At 39.9% G+C, this 20,160-nt stretch overlaps 1 protein-coding gene across 1 annotated transcript in view; it reads right to left on the bottom strand.

The window, feature by feature from the left end:
• The window catches only part of msh3 (mutS homolog 3 (E. coli)), a 340,568-nt gene that overhangs the window by 231,875 nt on the left and 88,533 nt on the right, over positions 1–20,160 (bottom strand). Inside the window, exons 9-12 of the mRNA XM_069936474.1 lie at positions 17,646–17,758; positions 8,119–8,233; positions 5,507–5,591; positions 681–790 (exon numbers count right to left, since the gene is read on the bottom strand). Coding sequence (XP_069792575.1) covers positions 681–790; positions 5,507–5,591; positions 8,119–8,233; positions 17,646–17,758 — 423 coding nt within the window. The remainder of the gene's footprint in view (positions 1–680; positions 791–5,506; positions 5,592–8,118; positions 8,234–17,645; positions 17,759–20,160) is intronic.

Consider the following 20,160-nt stretch of genomic DNA (forward strand, 5'->3'; position numbering starts at 1 on the left):
GTCCTTTAAACATCTGGTTGAAGTAAACTGCATCAATGGCTGGCCCCAAGGTAGCAAAACCAGCCTTGAGCAAGCACAGAATTGCTGAAGGAACTCAGCAGGTCAGTCAGTACCACTGTGCAGAAATGGTCAGTCAATGCCCTGGCTGAAATAATGAGCATGGCCCGTGGTCAATTCTTATCATTCACTTCTTCTCTCAGCTCAATTTACACTCAATGAATTATAAAACATAAGCAATACAAAACCATGTCAAAGATCATGTGGACAAGGGATAAAAATATGAAAATATTATCTGTCTTGAAAAATATTCAAGGAACTGCCAAAACCCACCATCTAGATGTTTTGCACAGTCACCTTCACATAGTTAACACTACATATGGAACATTTGCTGGAGTAAAATGTTATGCTTTCAAAATGTTAAAAGGTTAATCTGTAATTTAATCATCTACACCAACAACAGCATTAATCCCCAAAGTTACCAATCCCAGCTGTACCCATTAATCTTTCATAGAAATCCTTTGAAAAGTTTGCAGTTAGATCAGAATCCCTAGCATCAACTCTTAGGTTGACAAAAACCTGTACTGCAATTTATTTGCCAGCTAAAATTTTATTGCACAAGGTTCAATACATTTGTTTCAGAATAACTCCCTGTGAGCACTGAACAATACAATAAAACTCACCTTGTTTTTATTAAAGGCTGTGCCACCCATTTCCTGAGTAATCGTCTTCCAAAAGAATTCTGTGTATGATCAAGGACCCACAAGAGACTAGCTTTAGTTGTGCCAGTGGTCTGCCAAGAATGACAAAAGGAAATTACGTACAAGTTATTTTTTTTTTAAAAAAAGACAATTCTTGTGACTATTTTTCTACATTGAGATTATTACAAAAAATATTTCCACCTTTACAATGCCTTCCCCAGCAGCCTAAAATCTTTAACAAAGTCTTTTTGATATCTCAACATTCAACTAAGTTGTGTGGCACTTAAGAGCACATTTTCAAATTTACAATGTATTATTGAAAAACAAAGTATTCTAAAACCTGTAATATGAATTCATGCATTAACATTAAAATCATCTATTTTATTTGAATATTGTATTTTATATATTGGTTAAAAAACTCTGCTTGACCAGTGGAACAGCAACTCTGAAATAAACAGAGCAGAATATTTCCAGGTTAGATCCTCCATCTGTGCCAAATGAATTGAGACCTATTATACAAGCAGTTGGGACGCTACAAGTACTTGCAGAGTATTTCCTGGCGGAAAATTCTGGCCACAGTGAGTTACTGCTGACCAGTCAATCATCAATATTGTGTAGCCTGTCAATATGAAACAACAGTTGGGGGATATTCACCTTGAATCATAATCCAAGTATGAATACCCAGAATAGAGGAGAGCAGAAAATTGGGGAAGACATGGAAAAGGGAGGTGATTGAAATTTTGGTTTTGCAGATTTTGGTTTGTGATTAGATAGTCAAAATATAAAACACACAAGCCCACTGACAATATTAGATCCAAGTTTCATCTAATTCTTTACACTTGTGTTTCCAGGGCTTTGACAGCCAAATTTATAGCCATCTCCTTTCATTAAAACAAAATAAGAAGTAGGTAGTAGAACTAAAATGCAGGATACTTTTTGCTTTGGCCTTTTATTTTACCAGCATACATCTCATAATAAATCTACTTTGGGTTTTTTTTAAACTTTTCTTGATAAGCAACCCATTCATAATTCCATTTTGTTGAGAGTATTTGGGAAAGTTGCAAGACAAATGTAGTTCTCCTTTCCAACAGAGAAGAACAACCTCAGAAATAATAACTGCAGATGAAGGGGGTATGTGAAGGCCTTGGCATGCAGGATTAAGGAGAACACCCCCCCCCCCAAGATATTCTATGCATATGAGAAGAACAGAAGGATGACGAGAATGAAGGTGGAACCGCGCAAGGATAAAGGAGGCAACATGTGCCCGGAGGCAGAGGAGGTCCTAAGTGAATACTTTGTTTCAGTCAGTATTCACATGAGAAAAGGACCTTGATCAGGGTGAAGTCAAAATTGAACAGGCTTGTGTGCTGGACAATGTGGAGATTAAGGAAGAAGTAGTGTTGGATCTTCTTAAAAACATCAAGATTGATAAGACCCCAAGACCAAGACCAGACACCATATACTTCAGGTTACTGTGGAAATGAGAGAAGAGAAGAGATAGCTAGGGCAGTAGCTATGATCTTTGAATCGTCTTTGGCCGCAGAGGAGGTGCCAGAGGATTGGAGAATGGCAAATGTAGTCCCCTTGTTTAAAAAAGGGAGAATCCTGGGAATTATAGATCAGTGAGTCTTACATCAGTAGTGTGCAAACTATTGGAGAGGATTCTTAAAGTTAAGATCTAGGAGCATTTGAAGTACAGTCTACTCAAGGATAGTCAGCAGGGATTTGTAAAGGGAAGGTCGTGCCTCATGAGCCTAATTGTGTTTTTTGAGGAGGTAACAAAAGAAATTGATGAGGGTAGGGCAGTAGATGTGGTCTACATAGATTTTAACAAGGCGTTTACCAAGGTCCCCCACGAGAGACTCATCCAGAAAGTCATGAGGCATGGGATCTGTGGAACCTTGCCTGTGTGGATAAAAAATTGGCTTGCAGTAAGAAAGCAGAGAGTAGTAGTGGAAAGAAATTATTCTGCCTGGAGGTCGGTGACTAGTGGAGTGCCGCAAGGATCTGTTCTGGGATCCCTGCTCTTTGGGAATTTTATAAATGACCTTGATGAAGAGGCGGAAGGATGGGTCAGTAAGTTTGTAGATGATCCGAAGGTTGGAGGAGTTGTGGATGGAGCTGAAGGTTGGAGGAATCAAGAGGATATAGACAAGATGTAGAGTTGGGCAGAAAAGTGGCAGATGAAATTCAATGTGGATAACTATGAGGGGATGCATTTTGGAAGGACAAACCGGAATACTGAGTACAGGGTTAATGGTTGGATACTTAAGAGTATGGATGAACAGAGGGTCCTTGGGGTTCAAATCCATGCATCCCTCAAGGTCACTACACAGGTTAATAGGACAGTTAAGAAGGCCAATAGACTGAGTTCAGGAGTAGAGAGGTCATGTTGCAATTCTACAAATCTCTGGTAAGACCTCACTTAGAGTATTGTGTTCAGTTCTGGTCACCTCATTATAGGAAGGATGTAGAAGTTATGGAGAGAGTACAGAGGAAATTTACCAGGATTTTGCCTGGATTGGAAAACAAGTCTTATGAGGCAAGGTTAGTTGAGCAGGGACTTTTCTCTTTGGTGGGTAGAAGGATGAGAGGAGACTTCATAGAGGTCTACAAGATTATGAGAGACATAGATAAGCTGGACAGCCTGTGCCTGTTTCCCAGAGCAGGGGTAGCATACACCAGGTGTGTTTTTTTTTTAAATCAGAGAGTTGTGGGTGCCTGGCATGCCTTGCCGGAGATGGTGGTGGAGGCTGAAACATTAGGGCCATTTAAGAGATTTTTAGACAGGCACATAGATGAAAGAAAAATAGGTTATGGGGAAAGGTGGGTTTAGTACATTTTTAAAAACAAATACATGGGTTGGCACAACATCGAGGGATGAAGGGCCTGTTCTATGTAATCTTTCTATCAGCTTTCCCAAATTACTTATCAGTTCTAACCTGTGTGGATAGTCTTTACAATTAATGGCCAAAGAACTCACTATTCTAATTTAAGATGGCTAAATCTTTTCAAGATGCCAGAGTTCAATTTCAAGATTATTATCACATGTACCAATATGTTGTGATCAAGTTTATTTTGAGATGTCCAGCTAGACATCTCAAACATAGTACAAAGACAGAGAATAGAAGTCCAGAGAGAGATCAGATGGCACAGGCCATCAATTAAGAGGTAATAGGTGGATACAGATGAGGGATTAGAAGAGAAAGAAGCAGAGAAGAGATGGGGAAAGGGCAGAGGACTGAGAAGAATTGCTATCTGATAGGAGAAGGAGCTGGAGGAAGAGAGACAGAGAAAGGGAGACTGGGGATGGGGGGTAACAGAAACTGGAGGTCAATATTGATCCAGTCTGGATGGATACTGCAGAGACAGAATGTCTGCTGTTGTTCCTCTGATCACTTCCTGACCATTGTGTCAATGTGGGTGGATCAGGACAAGTCACTAAAAATAGTTAGATCGAGGAACTCAAAGTTGTCTATTATTTCCAGCTCTTCTGGAAGTATAAGAAAAGGGAGAGAAAAAGGCACACAAGGAAAACCTGTTGATAAGTCCATTCACTGACTTGTGCACAAGCTACCAGATTATTTTAATCATGTACAACAAGAAAATATCAAAGGAACCAACGCCAACAAATGCCCCATGTAGGTTTCATCAAGATCACCTGATTCCAGATCTTATCAAATTTCAGAAGTAAGGTGAGAGAGACTGTCGTTAATATCAAGGCAGCATTTTACCAAGTGTGGCATTAAGCAGCTCGGGTAAAACTGCAGCTATTAGTTATCAAGGAGTCAAACACCTTAAAGGATGATGTTATGATTGTTGGAAATCAATTGTTCCAGCCCCAGTATATCAGTGCAGGAGTTCCTCAGGGCAATGTCCTGGGCTTAATCATCTTCCACTCCTTCATCAATGACCCTCCTCCTAATATCTGGTCAGAATGAAATAGGTACATTGATAAATGCACACAAAAAGGAGACATGGTTTCCACAAAAGTGCTGGACTTTGAGCATCCCAACAAGACGTTGCTCTTCCACACTCACTGGATTCAATGGTATCTCAGAGCACCAAAGACTTGTTAACCAGAAATTGTACCAGCCTTATGACTACCAAGAATCAGTTCAAAGCTGAGCATCCTGTGATGATCAACTCAGGTTCTGATACTCCAAAGCTTCTTCATAATCCACGAGGCATATCAGGAGCAAAATGGAACAAAAAATAAAACAGAATGCTGCAAGAACTCAGCAGGTGAGGCAGCATCCATGGAGGAATGAGAGAGAAGAGGAAAGTTTGTCAGTAGAAAGCAGTACAATACAACAGAGGCAGGCAGGTGATAGATGAACCAGATGGGCAATTCATGCAACTTGACTGGATGAGTGCCAAACCAGGTCCAAGAATAATCAAGAAGCCTGACATCATTACGGGCAGAACAGAATGCTTAATTGACACCCAATCAACAACTCTAAATATCCATACTTTACATGAATGTTGCATGGTGACTGTAGCTTCTGCCATCTGCAAAACATGCTGTCTGGACTATTCTAACAGTATGCCCCACATCTGCTACTCCAAAATGTAGTAAGTGCATGGTAATACCACCTCCTGTCAATTACCCTCCTTTTGACTTTTAACTTTCAACCCAGCAGAACTGTGGGAGCAGCTTCACCAGACATATTGCAGTGCTCCAAGACACTGGCTCATCAGCACATTTCCAAAGCCAATTAGGGATGGACAAAAACACAGGCCCCAACAGATAAATAAAGATTTTTTTTAAATGCAGTATCTCATTTCATTTGACTCCTTCCTCTTACCTGGTTTTGTAAAATTTCCAAGTTCTTCAAGGTTGTTCCATTGATTGACATCCAAGTGGACTCTTCAGAAAACTTGCTCAAGTTACTAAACAAAATGTGCTCATATGATCATCAGATAAAGAAAACTCATAATTTAGTCTCATAATTCGTTATCGGGTTAGATTGCTATTTGTTTTTGATTCCTTTAAAGTACATTCCCTCTCATTTCACAATACATTTCACTGCCATTAAAGCGAACTAAATAAAATTTTAAAACCCAAAATGAAAACACAATATGTCTGACGTATGCAGCTGTTGGCTGCTCCCGAGTCAACAACAGATCAGAAATTTTGTTGCAGGGAAGGGTCATATTAAGTCATTAAAGATATCTGAAATATTAACTATTCTCTTGAAATACTAACCCTCTGCCATTTTAACATTATATTCCATTCAACTTTTGTTTTTAGTCAGTCCTTGTACGTATATGCATTCCTAGAACTAAATTAGAAAACCTCAGGACAAGTTTCTGAGAACCCCATAGAAAATCATGCATTGTGTTCATTCGGTAAGGAATACAAATTCTGGCTCCCCATTAGGGTCTCTCCATCTATCAGTCAGATGCACAGATAGGAATGTTAAAATTTAAAAGGACTTCCAAAATATACAAAAATGCAATGGAAGCTAACAAGTGCAGGTCAATAGCAAAATATTCATAACTCTATGCACAGAAGCCTAATAGCCTGAATATGCATGAGATTGTCTGATCTCAAAAGCTCAGCATGTACAGTCCTGGTCAGTACTTGGTGAGGAGACTGGCTAGGAACAACAGGTGCTATAGGTTTCTGTGAGGGGCGCTGGACAAAGTGGTGACTGTCTAACTTACAGGACACAAAAGTTAAAGAATTTCATATATGTTACATTCTAAGTGTAAAATTACATGACAATAATGGAACCTTTACCATTAGATTGCTGGTTACCTTCATTTTGTAATCACTCAGCTCAAAGTACCGACTTGCAGAGGCATTTTATCTCTTGAATATATTGGCTTTTGTAAGAATGGCCTCAGGAAGATTGCAGTTATGCTCTGCCAATCTTATCCCACTAGGTATTCCGAATCAGGTTAATACATACAGTCCTGACAATACTGATAAGCTAAGCAAAGTCTAGAATGCACTGCAATTTCAAAGACCAGCATCTTTTTCACTCTTTGACACAAGTGACAACAGTTGTTCATTGACAATTAGACAAGTGGCCTTGATTTGTAGATCCAAATTTTTCAAAATTGTTCATAAATATTTGTGAAAAATCAACTCATCTAATGTGGGCTTTGCAGCACATATCCAAAACAATAAAACAACAGCAATTTAAATTTTCTGTGTCAGACGTGATCTACCAACTAGTTTAATTGGAAGGTGTATGTTTGGGATAAAGAATTTAGAGGGGACCTGAAGAGGCAATGTACCATCCCGAAGGTTGTTTGGTGTCTGGAACATACTGCCTCAGATCAAAGGGTATGAGGAAGACAGTACTCTCACAACAGTTAAATAATACCCAGACAAGCAGTTAAGAAGGCTGGATACTATTTAACTGCTGTGAGACTATGGTCTTCTGTGCTGAGAACTGGGACTAGTAGAGATAGGTATCTGATCACTGACATGGACATGGTGGGTCAAAGTCCTCATTTGTTAAAGTACAACACCATGACAGGCTGTTTTAAATTGAATTATTGCAAGGCTTGCAGCTTTTTAAAAAACACATTCATTTCCAACTTGTGATCGATGGTCAAAATATCTTAAATCAAATTGTCTGACAATCCACGTTTTATTTTAAACTCTAAACTTTATTTGAGTTACTAACTTCATATTATTTGACAACAGTACAAATGAGTAACTATGAATCACTCAGGTCAGTGACTCACTACCGTTTAATGGCCAAAAATCCTCTTCTTGATGGTGAAAATTGAACAGGATGGAAAAGCAAAGGAAATCAATATTCAAATCATGGACTAGGTGTGCCAAGTTTCTGTCTGCAGTGGTATAAAACTCCAGACAAGTGATTTCACTCATGCCAAATTTAAGTCACAAGCTGCAAACCACAATTTCTATGGAATGATAGGATTTATAACACTATTCTATAAAACTACTTGGACACAAGGTGCCTCTCCTTAGGTTTCTAACACGTGTTCTTCCAGACATGGAAGTAAGCGTGACTAGAATTCAATTATTGCTGATGGTTCTCCATCGCCTCTCCAGCTGCCAAAAAAATCTTCACATTATCTTGTCAGTTATTATGGGGAAACTGGCCTCACTTTGCCTCCATTCATCCCTCCATAAATCAATTTACTGAGTGAACAAATATCTTTACCTTGGCTGACAATTCTTTTTCTCTCTCCCCATGGAGCAAGTCCACCTCCCATAACCAAGTGAGATTGCCTATCTTGGGATAATTCCCTGGAAACTTTCTGATCTGTACGAATTTTTAACATACCAATATGTGCACCGAAAGACTACGCCTTCTGAAGAATTTCCCTTCTGGTTATTTGCAAGTGTCTGTGAATGCAGTTCAAGTTCATAAGTACTTGTGCATTGCTGCAAAACAAAATTTAAAACACATAACCATTTTCTCAAGCTCACCTCAAGTTGTTTAGGACCTTATCTAATTTGAATTCAGATAGATATTTGATAACTGCTCCCAAACAGGAAACAACAGGCAGCTCCAAATTCAATATGGTGGATAATTTTTTTGATCCTGCAAAAGAAAGAGCATATTTTTTGTATTAAGGTGGACAAGTCCACAGGGATTGATGGGATATATACCAGTGTTCAGAAATAGACCCTGGTGGGAGTTGCATATAGTCCCCCAAATAACAACGAGGTGTAGGATGCAAATTACAACAGGTGTTCAAGAAGACATGCAAGAAAGGTGGACATGGGGGACTTCAACATCCATGTTGACTGGCTGAATCTGGTTGGTGCTCGATCTAAGAGAAGGAATTTATGGAAGGCCTATGAGATGGCTTTTCAGAGCAACCTGTGGTTGAGCGTACTAGGGAAAGGCAATTGTGGATTTGATGTTGTGCAATGAACCAGATTTGATTAGTTTGAGAGAGAGAAGCTAAAATCAGATGTGTCCACATTACAGCTGAGAAAACCTAAATACAGAGGCACGAGAGATTACGCTAGCCAAGGTGGGTTAGATTGGGACTCTAAGCATGGAAGACAGTTGAGCAGCAATGGCAGAGGTTTCTGGGAATAAAGTGGAATTAGCAGGATGGTTTCATCCCAAAGAAGACACATTCTAAAGGGAGGGTGAGGTAACTGTCACTGACATGGGAAGTCAAACAGCATAAAAGCAAAAGTAAGGGCTTTTAGTATTGCAAATATTAGCGGGAAGCCAGAAGATTGGGCAACCGAAAAAACAGTAAGGGAAAAAGAAGAAATATGAAGATTAGCCAGCCCGTAACAAAAAAGAGGATACCAAAAGTTTTTTTTTTCAGATGTATAAAGAGTAAAAGAGAGGCAAGAGTGGACATCAGACCAGTGGAGAATGATGCTGGAGAAGTGGTAATGGGGAACGAAGAAATGAGCGATGAACTGAATAGGCATTTTGCATCAGTCTTCATGGTGGAACACACCAGTAACCTGCCGGAAATTTGAGTGTCAAGGGCAGAAGTGAGTGAAGTTAACATTGCTAAGGAGAGTGTGTTTGGGAAGCTGAAGGTGGATTGGTCACTTGGACTATATAGACAAGATTCCAGGGCCTGAATAAGGTAGCTGAAGAGATTGTGGAGGCATTAGTAGCAATTTCTCAGGAATTACTACTTAGCAATGGTTGCAGAGAGTTGGAATAATTGCAAATCCCACTCTAATCATTAAGGGAGATGGACAAAACACAGCAAATTATACTCTGGTTAGCCTAACTGCAGTAGTTGGCAAAATTCTAGAGTTCATTACTAAGAATGAGGTTTTGGGGTTCTTGAAACACATTACAAAATAGGCCAGTCAGTCAGGTTTCCTGTGGGGGAGAACTTGTCTTTCAAATTTGTTGAGTTCTTTGAGGGAATAATGAGGAAGGCAGACAAGGAAGAGTCAGTGGATGTTGTTTATTTGGATTTTCAGAAGGTTTTTACAAGGTGCCACACACAAGACTACTAAACAAGATAGAAGCCTTGTGCTGTAACAATATTAATATTTGGGGAGAATCTATAAGATTTAGAGTAGGTCACATACATACACACATTTAAAACAGGTCTTATATGAAAGACTGAAGAAATATTGAAGATCTCTGGAGAATGTAAGCACTTTTCACAAGTAGGTGTTAATTGAACTGACATCATAAAATGAATGACCATTGTTTGGAACTGGAGACATGGTGGCTAGTGGAAGCTCTTTCCAAGCGTTTTTTGCCAGAGTGCACAGAAAGGTCACTCCTGCATTGTTTACCTAAGATAACAACTTGAGAAGAAGAAAGAACTCCTGTTATTTGCTGGAGAAGGTGGGGGTTTTGCAAGAAATTAGTCACATGCTCTCTTTGGAGTTTCAGTTGGAGAAGAGAGAGAGTCGAGTTAACAGCTCAGTCAGTCAGTCAGTGTGTGGGACACTGACAAGTTACTGAAAAGTACAATCCAGGGAAAACTGTTTGAAACTGATGAAAGCAAGTTCCAGAGCAGTAGATGGATGGAAGTGCTATCTGTCTGATGTTTCTCTTGAAATAGAGGAAGGAATGGAACTCTGTGGTAGCTTGAAGAAAGAGGTTACCATCTGGAAGACCCTGATGGGCAAGTTTCATCAGCGCGACCCTGAGGTGACTAGTGGTGGTATCTCAGTTGTGGAATTTCCTGGAGCAGCAAATATCTCTCTCTGCAAACCCTACAAGAACCTTCCTAGCATTAAATAAACATTTACCTTTCAAGCACCAAGCATGGTGAACTTTATACATGTTAAATCACAGTATGGTGATTGCCTGCAATCAGAAAACTTGGAGGAAGGAGAAGTGAGATTGAACTGTGAACCAAAGAACTTTTCTTGAATTTACACACACATTGCACGCTTAGAATTAGAAGGGGATAATTTTGGTTAGTATATAGTATAAGTATAGAGTTAAGTTAAAGTTTGATTCTATTTTCATGTTTGAAGTTGATTAAAAATAACTTTTCTGTTGAAAGCCTCTTGTCTTGGTGAATGTCTATTGCTGCTGGGTTTTGGGGTCCTTTGGGCTCATAACAGTGGTAATACAGGCAAGGCACTACCGTGAACAGAAGATTGGCTGGCTGCCAGTGTCCAGTGGTGTTCCACATAGGTTGGTGTTGGGTCTGCTGCTTTTCACATTGTATTTTCACATTGATTTAGATGACACAATTGATGGATTTGTGGCCAAGTTTGTGGGTGCTATGAAGATAGGTTGAGAGGTGGGTAGTGTTGAGGAAAAAAGGAGTCTGCAGAGATACTTGGACAGGTTGGGACAATGGGCAATGAAATGGCATAGGGTAGTGTACGGTCGTGAACTTTGGAAGAAGAAATAAAGAAATGAACTGTTTTCTAAAAGAGGGGAGAATTCAGAAAGCAGAAGTCCAACAGGACTTGGGGGTATTCAAGCAGAATTCCCTAAAAGTTAACTTGCAGATAGGGGAGTCATGTGATGGAGTAGTGGCTGGTTGGGTGGAACCAGCCCTCTCCAGAGAAAAGAAAAAAAAGTGTGAAAAAACAGAGCTCAATAAACATAAAATACAGGAAGAGAAAGATAAAGTTACAGAGAAGAGACAGAAGATGGGACCCAAAAGAGAGAAAATAAGAATAACAGAGAAAAGGGAAGAAGGAAAATCACTGGAGAAGAAAGAAGGCCTTACCTGTACATCGAAGCAGAGAGCCACCGTGGAGAGGAGCAGCCGATCTCCAGTGTTGGTGAGTCCCCAGGGGAGCGGTGTCCTCCCGACAGGCGGACTTCAAAAATGCCTCTCAGAGCCAAAAAGAGGTGCGCACGCACATGCGCAAAGAGTTGCACATGCACAGTGCACAAGTAAAAGAAAGGTTAACGCCGGCGGGAGGGGGACTCAGCTGAGAGACGCCCAGTATCGGGGTGTTCGGCTGGGGGAAGCAAATAAGAAAAGAAGAGTGGTGAGAAAGAAAATGAAGGGCTGGAAGAGAGTGAACGGCAAAAGGGTGATCGGCGGGGGTCCAGCTGCGGCAGGAGGCCCGACAACGTGTCCAACCGTGGCAGGAGGCCCGACAACAGGTCCACCTGCAACAGGAGGCCCAACAACAGGAGACACACCAGCTGGAGGCCAGCAAGGATACAGAAGCAGTTCACCAGAGAAGGTTGAAGATACAGTGAAGAAAAGATGACACAGACATAGATACAGACACAGAAGAAGAGGAGGAAGAAGACCAAGAATTTCAAAGGAAAGAAGAAGGTAAAATAGAAGGAGAAAGTTTAGATAAAGCCTTTTTCGAAGAACAAATGAGGTCATTAAAAGAATGGCTATCATTAGAATTTAGTTCAATCAAAAGAAAAATGAAAAGAGCTGAAGACAGAATGCAAAGCTTAGAGTTGGTCATGACTGAAATAGGGAAAAGAGTAGAAAATGTCGAGGAATGAGAAGCTGCTGTAGAAATGGAGATAAATGATTTGAGGGAAGTTGGAAGAGAGCGAAAAAAAATTAAAGAGACACAAGATTTATTATCACAAAAAATTGACGTATTGGAAAACTACAGTAGGCGAAACAACATAAAAATAGTGGGCCTGAAAGAAGGCAAAGAAGGGTCAGATGTGAAGGAATTTATAAAAGGATGGATCCCGAAGGTGCTGGGAACGACAGATTCACATGAAGAATTCAAAATCGAAAGGGCACATAGAGCGCTAGTACCGAAACATCCACCACATCAAAAACTGAGATCCATATTGGTAAAACTTATAAGATATACGACAAGAGAAAGCATACTGGAGCAGGCAAGAAAGAAGGTTAGAGAAGACAATAAACCATTGGAATATGAGGGACAAAAAATATTTTTTTACCCAAACATAAGCTTCGAACTTTTAAAGAAGACGAAGGAATTCAACACGGCAAAAACAATCTTATTGAAGAAAGGGTATAACTTTATATCAAGACATCCAGCAGTACTCAAAGTATTTATTCCTGGGGAACGGAATAGACTGTTCTCGGACCCAAAGAAAGCCCAAGAATTTGCTGAAGATTTGCAGGACAGGAGAGGAGGAGGAGTGACAAGAAGGATGACTGGCAAGAAAATATGTAAAAATATAAAGTAAAGATAATGTATATATAAAGATTTAAAGATGGATAAGAGAAGGGGAAGAAAGGAAAAAAAGAGAGTTTTGTTCATAAGTATAGGAAAATAGTGTACTCTGGGGTGGGCTTGGGGGGAGAATAATGGTCACTGCGAAATCGGTTGACGCTTGTGAGTAAGTTCTCAAACCGAATGGAAATGGGAGTAGTGGTTGCCGTCAAGGGACAAGGGTCAATCCAAGGAGGGGAGGTTCATTTGGGGTTAAAGCTTGTGGGGATTGTTGGGGTATTTCATGTGTTAAGTTCGTTGTCATATATTGAGATTAAAAAGGAAAACTTAAAAAACAGTAATGGAAAAAAAGGGATGGAGGTGGTGAAGAGTCAGAAAAGAAGTGAAAATAAAGATATAAGATGGCCACGTAGGACAATATGATTATAAACATTAATGGAATATATGACCAAGTTTAAGTGTAACCCATTGGAAAAAAAATCACATATAATTTAAAAGACAAAGTTACAATGTTTGAAAAAACCTTGGAACCATATATGGAACGTAACAGAAAGAGCAGGCCTAGGACCACCACCTAAAATGGTAAGAAGATAAACACGATAAGATTTAATGTGAATAAGTAGATGATACGTCTTTTTTGTTTATATTCCTTTTGTATAAAGATATTGTTTTATTATATTTTATATGTTCATTATTTACTGTTTTTGGAGGGGGGTGGGAAGGGGGAAGGGAGGGATGGGGAGAAAAAGAGAAAATGTCAATGTGAATATTTAAAGAGATGCATCTGTAAATATATTGGTTGATATAGATAATAGTGTGATAAATAAAGAATTATAAAAATAAGGTTAACTTGCAGATTGAGTTGATAGTAAGGAAGGCATATGCAATGTTGGCATTCATTTTGGGAAGGCAAAGACATAATCCTGAGACTTTATAAGGGATTGGTCAGACCACATTTGGAGTATTGCACATAGTTTCAGAACATAGGATACTACAGCACAATATAGGCCTTTTGGCCCTTGTGTCAACTCATATATTCCTTTTAAAAAGTATTTAACCCTCCCTACCCAGTAACCCTCTATTTTTCGTCCATCCATGTGCCTGTCTAAGAATCTCTTAAATGCCCCTAATGTTTCAGCCTCCACCACCATGCCTAGCAAGGCATTCCAGGCACCCACAGCTCTCTGTGTTTAAAAAAAAAACTTACCCCTGATGTCTCCCCTAAACTTCCATTCCGTCACTCTGTAGAGATGTCTCGATGTTTGCTATTTCTGTCCTGGGAAACAGGCGCAAGCTGTCCACCCTATCTATGTCTCTCATAATCTTATAGCCCTCTATCAAATCTCCTTTCACCCTTCAGTGCTCCAAAGAGAAAAGTACCAGCTCTGCTAACCTTGCCTCATAAGACATATTTTTCCAATCGGTAACATCCTGGTAAATCACCTCTGTGCCCTCTCCATAGCTTCCACAACCTTCCTGTAATAAGGTGACCAGAAATGAACAAAATACTCTTAAGTAGAGTGTTATGAGCCCAAAGGACTCAAAAACCAGTAGCAACTGAAATTCACCAAGACAATGACTACTTAAACAAAACTGGTTTTATTTTCTTAATATATAATAAGATTAATATTTAACTTATTACTATTAACCTAACTTAACCCCCTTCTAATTCTAAGTTAATGTGTATGTAATGTTTATGTACAGGAAAGTTATTTTTCACTGTCCTGTGGTGGTTCACCACAAGGCAGGCGAACCGGCCCCATTTGTAAGCCACGCGGCAGGGCAGCCGGCCAAAATGGCGCCGTCGGGGGTTTCCTTTCCTTCCAGCACGGGGCTCAGAAACCCGCGCTGGGGTCCACGTGACGCCCGGGTGACATCAGCGCCTTCTAGCATGGTTCTCAGCCAGGTCTGGGCTGGGAGTATAAGTGCAGCCCAGTAGTCTGCTCACCAAGCCCATGGTCGTTGTCCAGCCCAAGAAGCGAGACCGCCCGTCGAAAAAGGACATTGGCGTCGGTTCTGGAGGGTGCTGTGTGGCAGCTCACCAAAAGGTAGGCGAACCGGCTCCGCTTGTAAGCCATGCAGAGGGGCAGCCGGCCAAAATAGCACCATCGGGAGTTTCCCTTCCTTCCAATACGGGGCTCAGAAACCCAGGCTGGGGGACCACGTGACGCCTGGGTGACGTCAGCGCCCTCCAGCACAGTTCTCAGCCAGGTCCGGGCTGGGAGTATAAGTGTAGCCCAGCAGCCTGCAATAAAGTAGTCTGCTCACTGAGCTCAACCCATCTGGTTGTGTGTGTTATTGCAGGAGCAGTGTAGCTGCCGCTACAGTCCAATCATTAACTTTTCAATTCTCCAAGTTCACTGGTATCAGAAAATCTTCCATACTGTGCACAGAATTAAATATTTATCATCTTCACCAGGCTCTGGTGCTTTAAATTAAGTTGTTACTGCTCAGGAAGGTCTGATCTCCTTCAGTCAGCAACTGAAGTGTCTTACTGAAGAAACTTGCCCCTCTTGTGTTTTTCCAAAAGATAACCTTTTCTTCCAAATTACCACAAGGTGTTCCTCATTTCCCTACTATTTCAGGAAAAACGCAATAACCAGTCACAACCTCTGCAATTGACTACAGAGATTTATAATAGGCTGACCTGGGAACTCAAAACCCATCTTGAAATGTGGTCATGCAACTTGCAGCTGTCACCACAAACTGCTACAGAATATCCTCCCAAACAATGGATATTTTCTCTCTGTTTGCAAAACCACGTGCCCCATCTTAGGACAACAAACTTCAACCAAAATTTTAAAACTCTGGCACCATGTTAATAGCCAAAAGATTTCTCAATTTTTGAGCCTGGACACTGTTCAAACATGCTGGTCCATTAACATCTATTTGTGAAACTCTCACAAGCACTTCCCATTGTCTCTGCAAAGCCAACTACAGGCACGAAGTCTACTCTCACATAGCTCTTGCATGGCAAATGAGATGTTTGTGAAATGTGACCTGATAACTAAACCTCACAATCTTATCCTTTTAAGATATAATTTATCATAAATTTATTAACTTATTCCATAACAATGGCCTCACCAGAGATTGGTTGAATTGCAACATAACCTATCTACTCTTGAACTCATTCTCCCTATTAATGAAGCCCAGCATCCCATAGACCTTCTTATCTATCCTATCAATCTGTGCAGTGACCTTAAGAGATCCACACTCTTAAGTAACCGACCATTAACCCTGTACTCAACTTCCAAAAGCATCACCTCACACTTACAGTATCCACATTGAACTTTTCACTTTTCAGCCCAACTCTGCATCCTCTTGTAACCTTCAGCTCCATTGACAACTCCTCCAACCTTCATATCATCTGCAAACTACTGACTCATCCTTCCGCCTCTTCATCCAGGTCATTTATATATATATTTTTTTAAATCACAGAGAGCAGGGGTCCCAGAACAGATCCTTGCAGTACTCCACTAGCAACTGATCTCCAGGAAGAATACTTTCCTTCCATTTCTACTTTCTGCTTCCTACCTGCAAGGCAATTTATTTTTTTAATCCACGCAGCCAAGGTTACATGGATCTCATGCCTCATGAACAAGTCTCTCATGGTGGACCTTGTCAAATGCCTTTCCAAAATCCATGTAGACCACATCTACTGCCCTACCCTCATCAATTTCTTTTGTTTTGGGCTCCATTTCTAAAAAAGAATGTGCTGGTGTTGAAGAGGATTCAGAGGAGGTTTACAGGAATGATGCTGGGATGAGAGGGTTAACGCATGAGGAATGTTTGATGGCTCTGACCCTGTATTCACTGGAGTTTCAAAAGATGATGGAGGATCTCATTGAAACCACCAAATATAGAAAGGCCTGTAGATGTGGAGATGCTTCCCATGGGTGTGAGAATCTAGGACCACAAGGCACAGTCTCAGAATAAAATTGCACCCCTTTAGAACATAGGTGAAAAGAAATAGAATACTTAACCCCTTTAATGAGCACAAATTAGATTAAAAAGGGTACCTTCAACTAATTATCTACCTAGAGGTTTTCTTGAATTAACAGCCCCTTATCTGATATTTTGCAGCCAGTTCCTTCCACAGACATCAAAAGAGAGAAAACTCTTGTGCAGTCTCCAATTCATGGCTGGATTCTCTGGTGATTGCAAAATGTGAGTGTGGGATCTTTGGAGCCAGCCTTTTGCAAGTGGGAACCTAGAATGTATCCAATACATTCCCTCAGCCTTCTCCCTCCCACCCAGCAAAGAACTACCAAGAGCAATTTTAATATTCCATGCAGAAATCCTGAAGCTGCTGTCAGTTACACAAGGAAATGAAATTAGAGGCTGACGTTTTTACTGCAATTAGTCTGCACAACACAGATCATTGGGCTATGATGTGGATGTTCCATATAAGTGGATTATTTCAGGGGGCAATTAGGTGCCAAGTATGTTCCTCTACATCTTGGTTAGATCAAGGTCACATCAGTTGACAATTATAGCTTTCCTTTCTTTAACAGACATCAGTGAGCCAGGTATGATTTTGTAAACAAAACTAACATAACTGTCATGTTAAAGTAATTTTTTTTAAGATACAGTAAAATCCCCGTTATTTGGAATTCAAGCAACCTGCAAAAAATCGTGGAAAATAAATAGGTTAAAAATAGGGGAGTTTAAAATTGACGCCCCCCCCCCAGCGGTTAGTTTTCCAATCCACACAACAAACAATCTCAAACAATTGGAAAGTACAATTATCCAGCATCTACCAATCTCCGTCGGGGCCAGATACCAGGGTTTTTTACTCTCTGGATTATTGAAGCACCTAAAATGTAAATGAGCAAGTTCAAAAAATGGGATTCAAACTCCCACTTTGGATCACCTTCATCTCCAGTAATTTAACCACTGCAGTACTCTACCTGATGCATCAGAAGATCTAGCAGCATAAAACTCAGAAGTTAACTGAAAAGCATTTGTGTACATAAAATGGAAGGAGTCCATCCGTTCAAAACGAATTCTATCATCGCATAAACTGCAAGGAAACAAAAAGGATAAGCATCATCTTTTCCAAATTATTTCAATCAACTTTAATTACAATTTTTAAAATACACATTTGCGTGAAGGAATTGTGCAAAATGCTTGGAGTAGGTGCAAATTGTGCAAAATGCTTGGAGTAGGTGCAAATTGTGCAAAATGCTTGGAGTAGGTGCAAAAATCCCCATCACTTTTGCAAAGCACTTTCTCTTTGAGGACTTCATTCTTTAAAGATTCTTAATTGCAAGCCACATTCTCAGCATCTGGAATTAGCCATGTTTAAAAATTAAAAGCGAAATTTAAATTAAATAAATACACGATACCATCATTAAAATTGGAACTCAAACGTTGCCATGGTTTTGGCAGAATCCAGCTAATTACTGTCTCTACCCACCAATGAAATTGCCTCAGCTGCAATATGTACAAATATTTGGAAGAGGTCAGTGCCAGGAAAACAGAAAAGCTTTCCAAAAGATATGCAATAACAATATACCACTTGTGAAAAATCATTAGGACTGAAGTATTATTTTAGAAAATGGACCTATACAAAATAAAAAGCCCTTTTTAAAGTATATCATATTGAAATATTTCAGAATCGTGCCCTGGGAGTTTCACTGCAAAGGCAGAAATAAAAACCCTAGATTGCAGCAAAATAACAAGAGGGTATAAAATGTGCAGATGTAATTACAGCCTGTCTCAATCAGTTCATAAATTGCTCTTTGCTGCGTCCTCATACCAGAGCATTGTTTAGTCTCCCACATAACAAAGGTAGTTCCAAACTAATTGGAGGTGATATGAACAAAGTCATATTTCAGTTAGTTAACAGGCTACTAAATCCTTGAACAGTAAATACTGCTCGTTCAGTTTTCATCCATTCCGTTTCTATTGTCTGTCAAAAGAACAGTTATCAAGTGAGATCAATATATAGTCATTGATTCTTTTCCTTTTCTTATGTCATGAATATTGGGAAGATCTGGGGAAAAAAAAAATCACACTAGTTCTGGAATATCACCTTGAAATAATATTGAAAAGATTCCAACTGAAAAACCAACCAGAATCACAGCTGCATAACTGGCAATGGTAAAGAAAAACATCTGAATATATCGTCTTGGTCTTGATTGCAGTTTTCACAATCTAGGTAGTGAGTTGTACAAGTTACATGAGCCAAAGTTCTGGAAATAATTAGCATTCCTCTGTTCAGAAGATCAGTGTCAATATGAAACTAAAACCCAGGTTTCCTGCTGATGAACTTGAGAAGACAAAGCAGATCATTGGGCAGCAAACCACCCAAGATCTTCCACAAAGACAGACCGCTCTAAGTACGTGTGCTGAAGTTGACAATATGCAAGATTGTGCAATTTAAATCTGCAGACTTGCATTAAACCTCTTCTCTTTCTATTGAAGTTTACCCAAAAACTGTGAGAAATCTGTCTTGTACATTTTCAAGTTCCCCAAAGTCCGCACAGATTCCTGTAGTCCAGAAAAATGTTGGTCAAACAAAACTTAAAAAGCTGAGCAGACACGCCCAAGAAATAAACAAAAATCCATTCGCACAGTATCAATGCATCCTTGAAAAGTGCACGGGCTGGGATTTCAAAATCCAGGTTCACTTAACAATAACATGGTTAACATGGTTGCTTCAGGCAAGACAACCATGTCACCGTCAAACACCAGATTTCAAGGAGTGGCTGTGATAAAACCATTACATAAATTCAGAAATAATTCCAATAGATCAGTGTAATAAGTAAAATAATTAAGTTAAATTTATTTGATCTCAGATATTGGAGATTAGAAGTAGTGTTCAAAAATTATTATTGGAATAATAAGATGAACATGTGTAGGACTGGGAGCTAATTGTCACAGCATCCCCATTTGGAACTATGCCCTACTCCCCATGTGCAGATCAAACCACTGTCTGCAGAATAAATAGGCTTTACAGAATCCATTAAGCTGATGGAAAGCATGCAGTTGGCCCCATCGGTATCACAGCACAATTTTTTTTTAAAGTCACGCACATTAAAAAAAAAGCCTTTCAGAATGCAAGACGTTGTAAAACACAGCACAGGTGATGCTCCTTAGAAATCCAAAGCTGGATTTAATTTGCATCTCCATGGCTACATGCAATTTAACTGAGAATTTAAACTCAGCTGGAAGTTAATATTATGAGATTGCCAGGGAAGAAGGCAACAATCTGATTCAGACGAACATAACCCAGAGAATGGAAAAAACAGGTCCCCTTCAGAACATAACCCAGAGTTCCTTCTCCAGATCCAACACCTTCCAGTTGATTCAGACCAGGACAGCATGTGTATACAAGGTTTATTAAAAAATATATTATTACAGCCACTAATAAAATAGATACTAGTGGGGAATCCAAGAGAAGCTCACGGAAGGTCAGAG

This window comes from Narcine bancroftii, chromosome 1 (assembly GCF_036971445.1).
Source record: "Narcine bancroftii isolate sNarBan1 chromosome 1, sNarBan1.hap1, whole genome shotgun sequence".
NCBI classification, from domain to species: Eukaryota; Metazoa; Chordata; class Chondrichthyes; order Torpediniformes; family Narcinidae; genus Narcine; species Narcine bancroftii.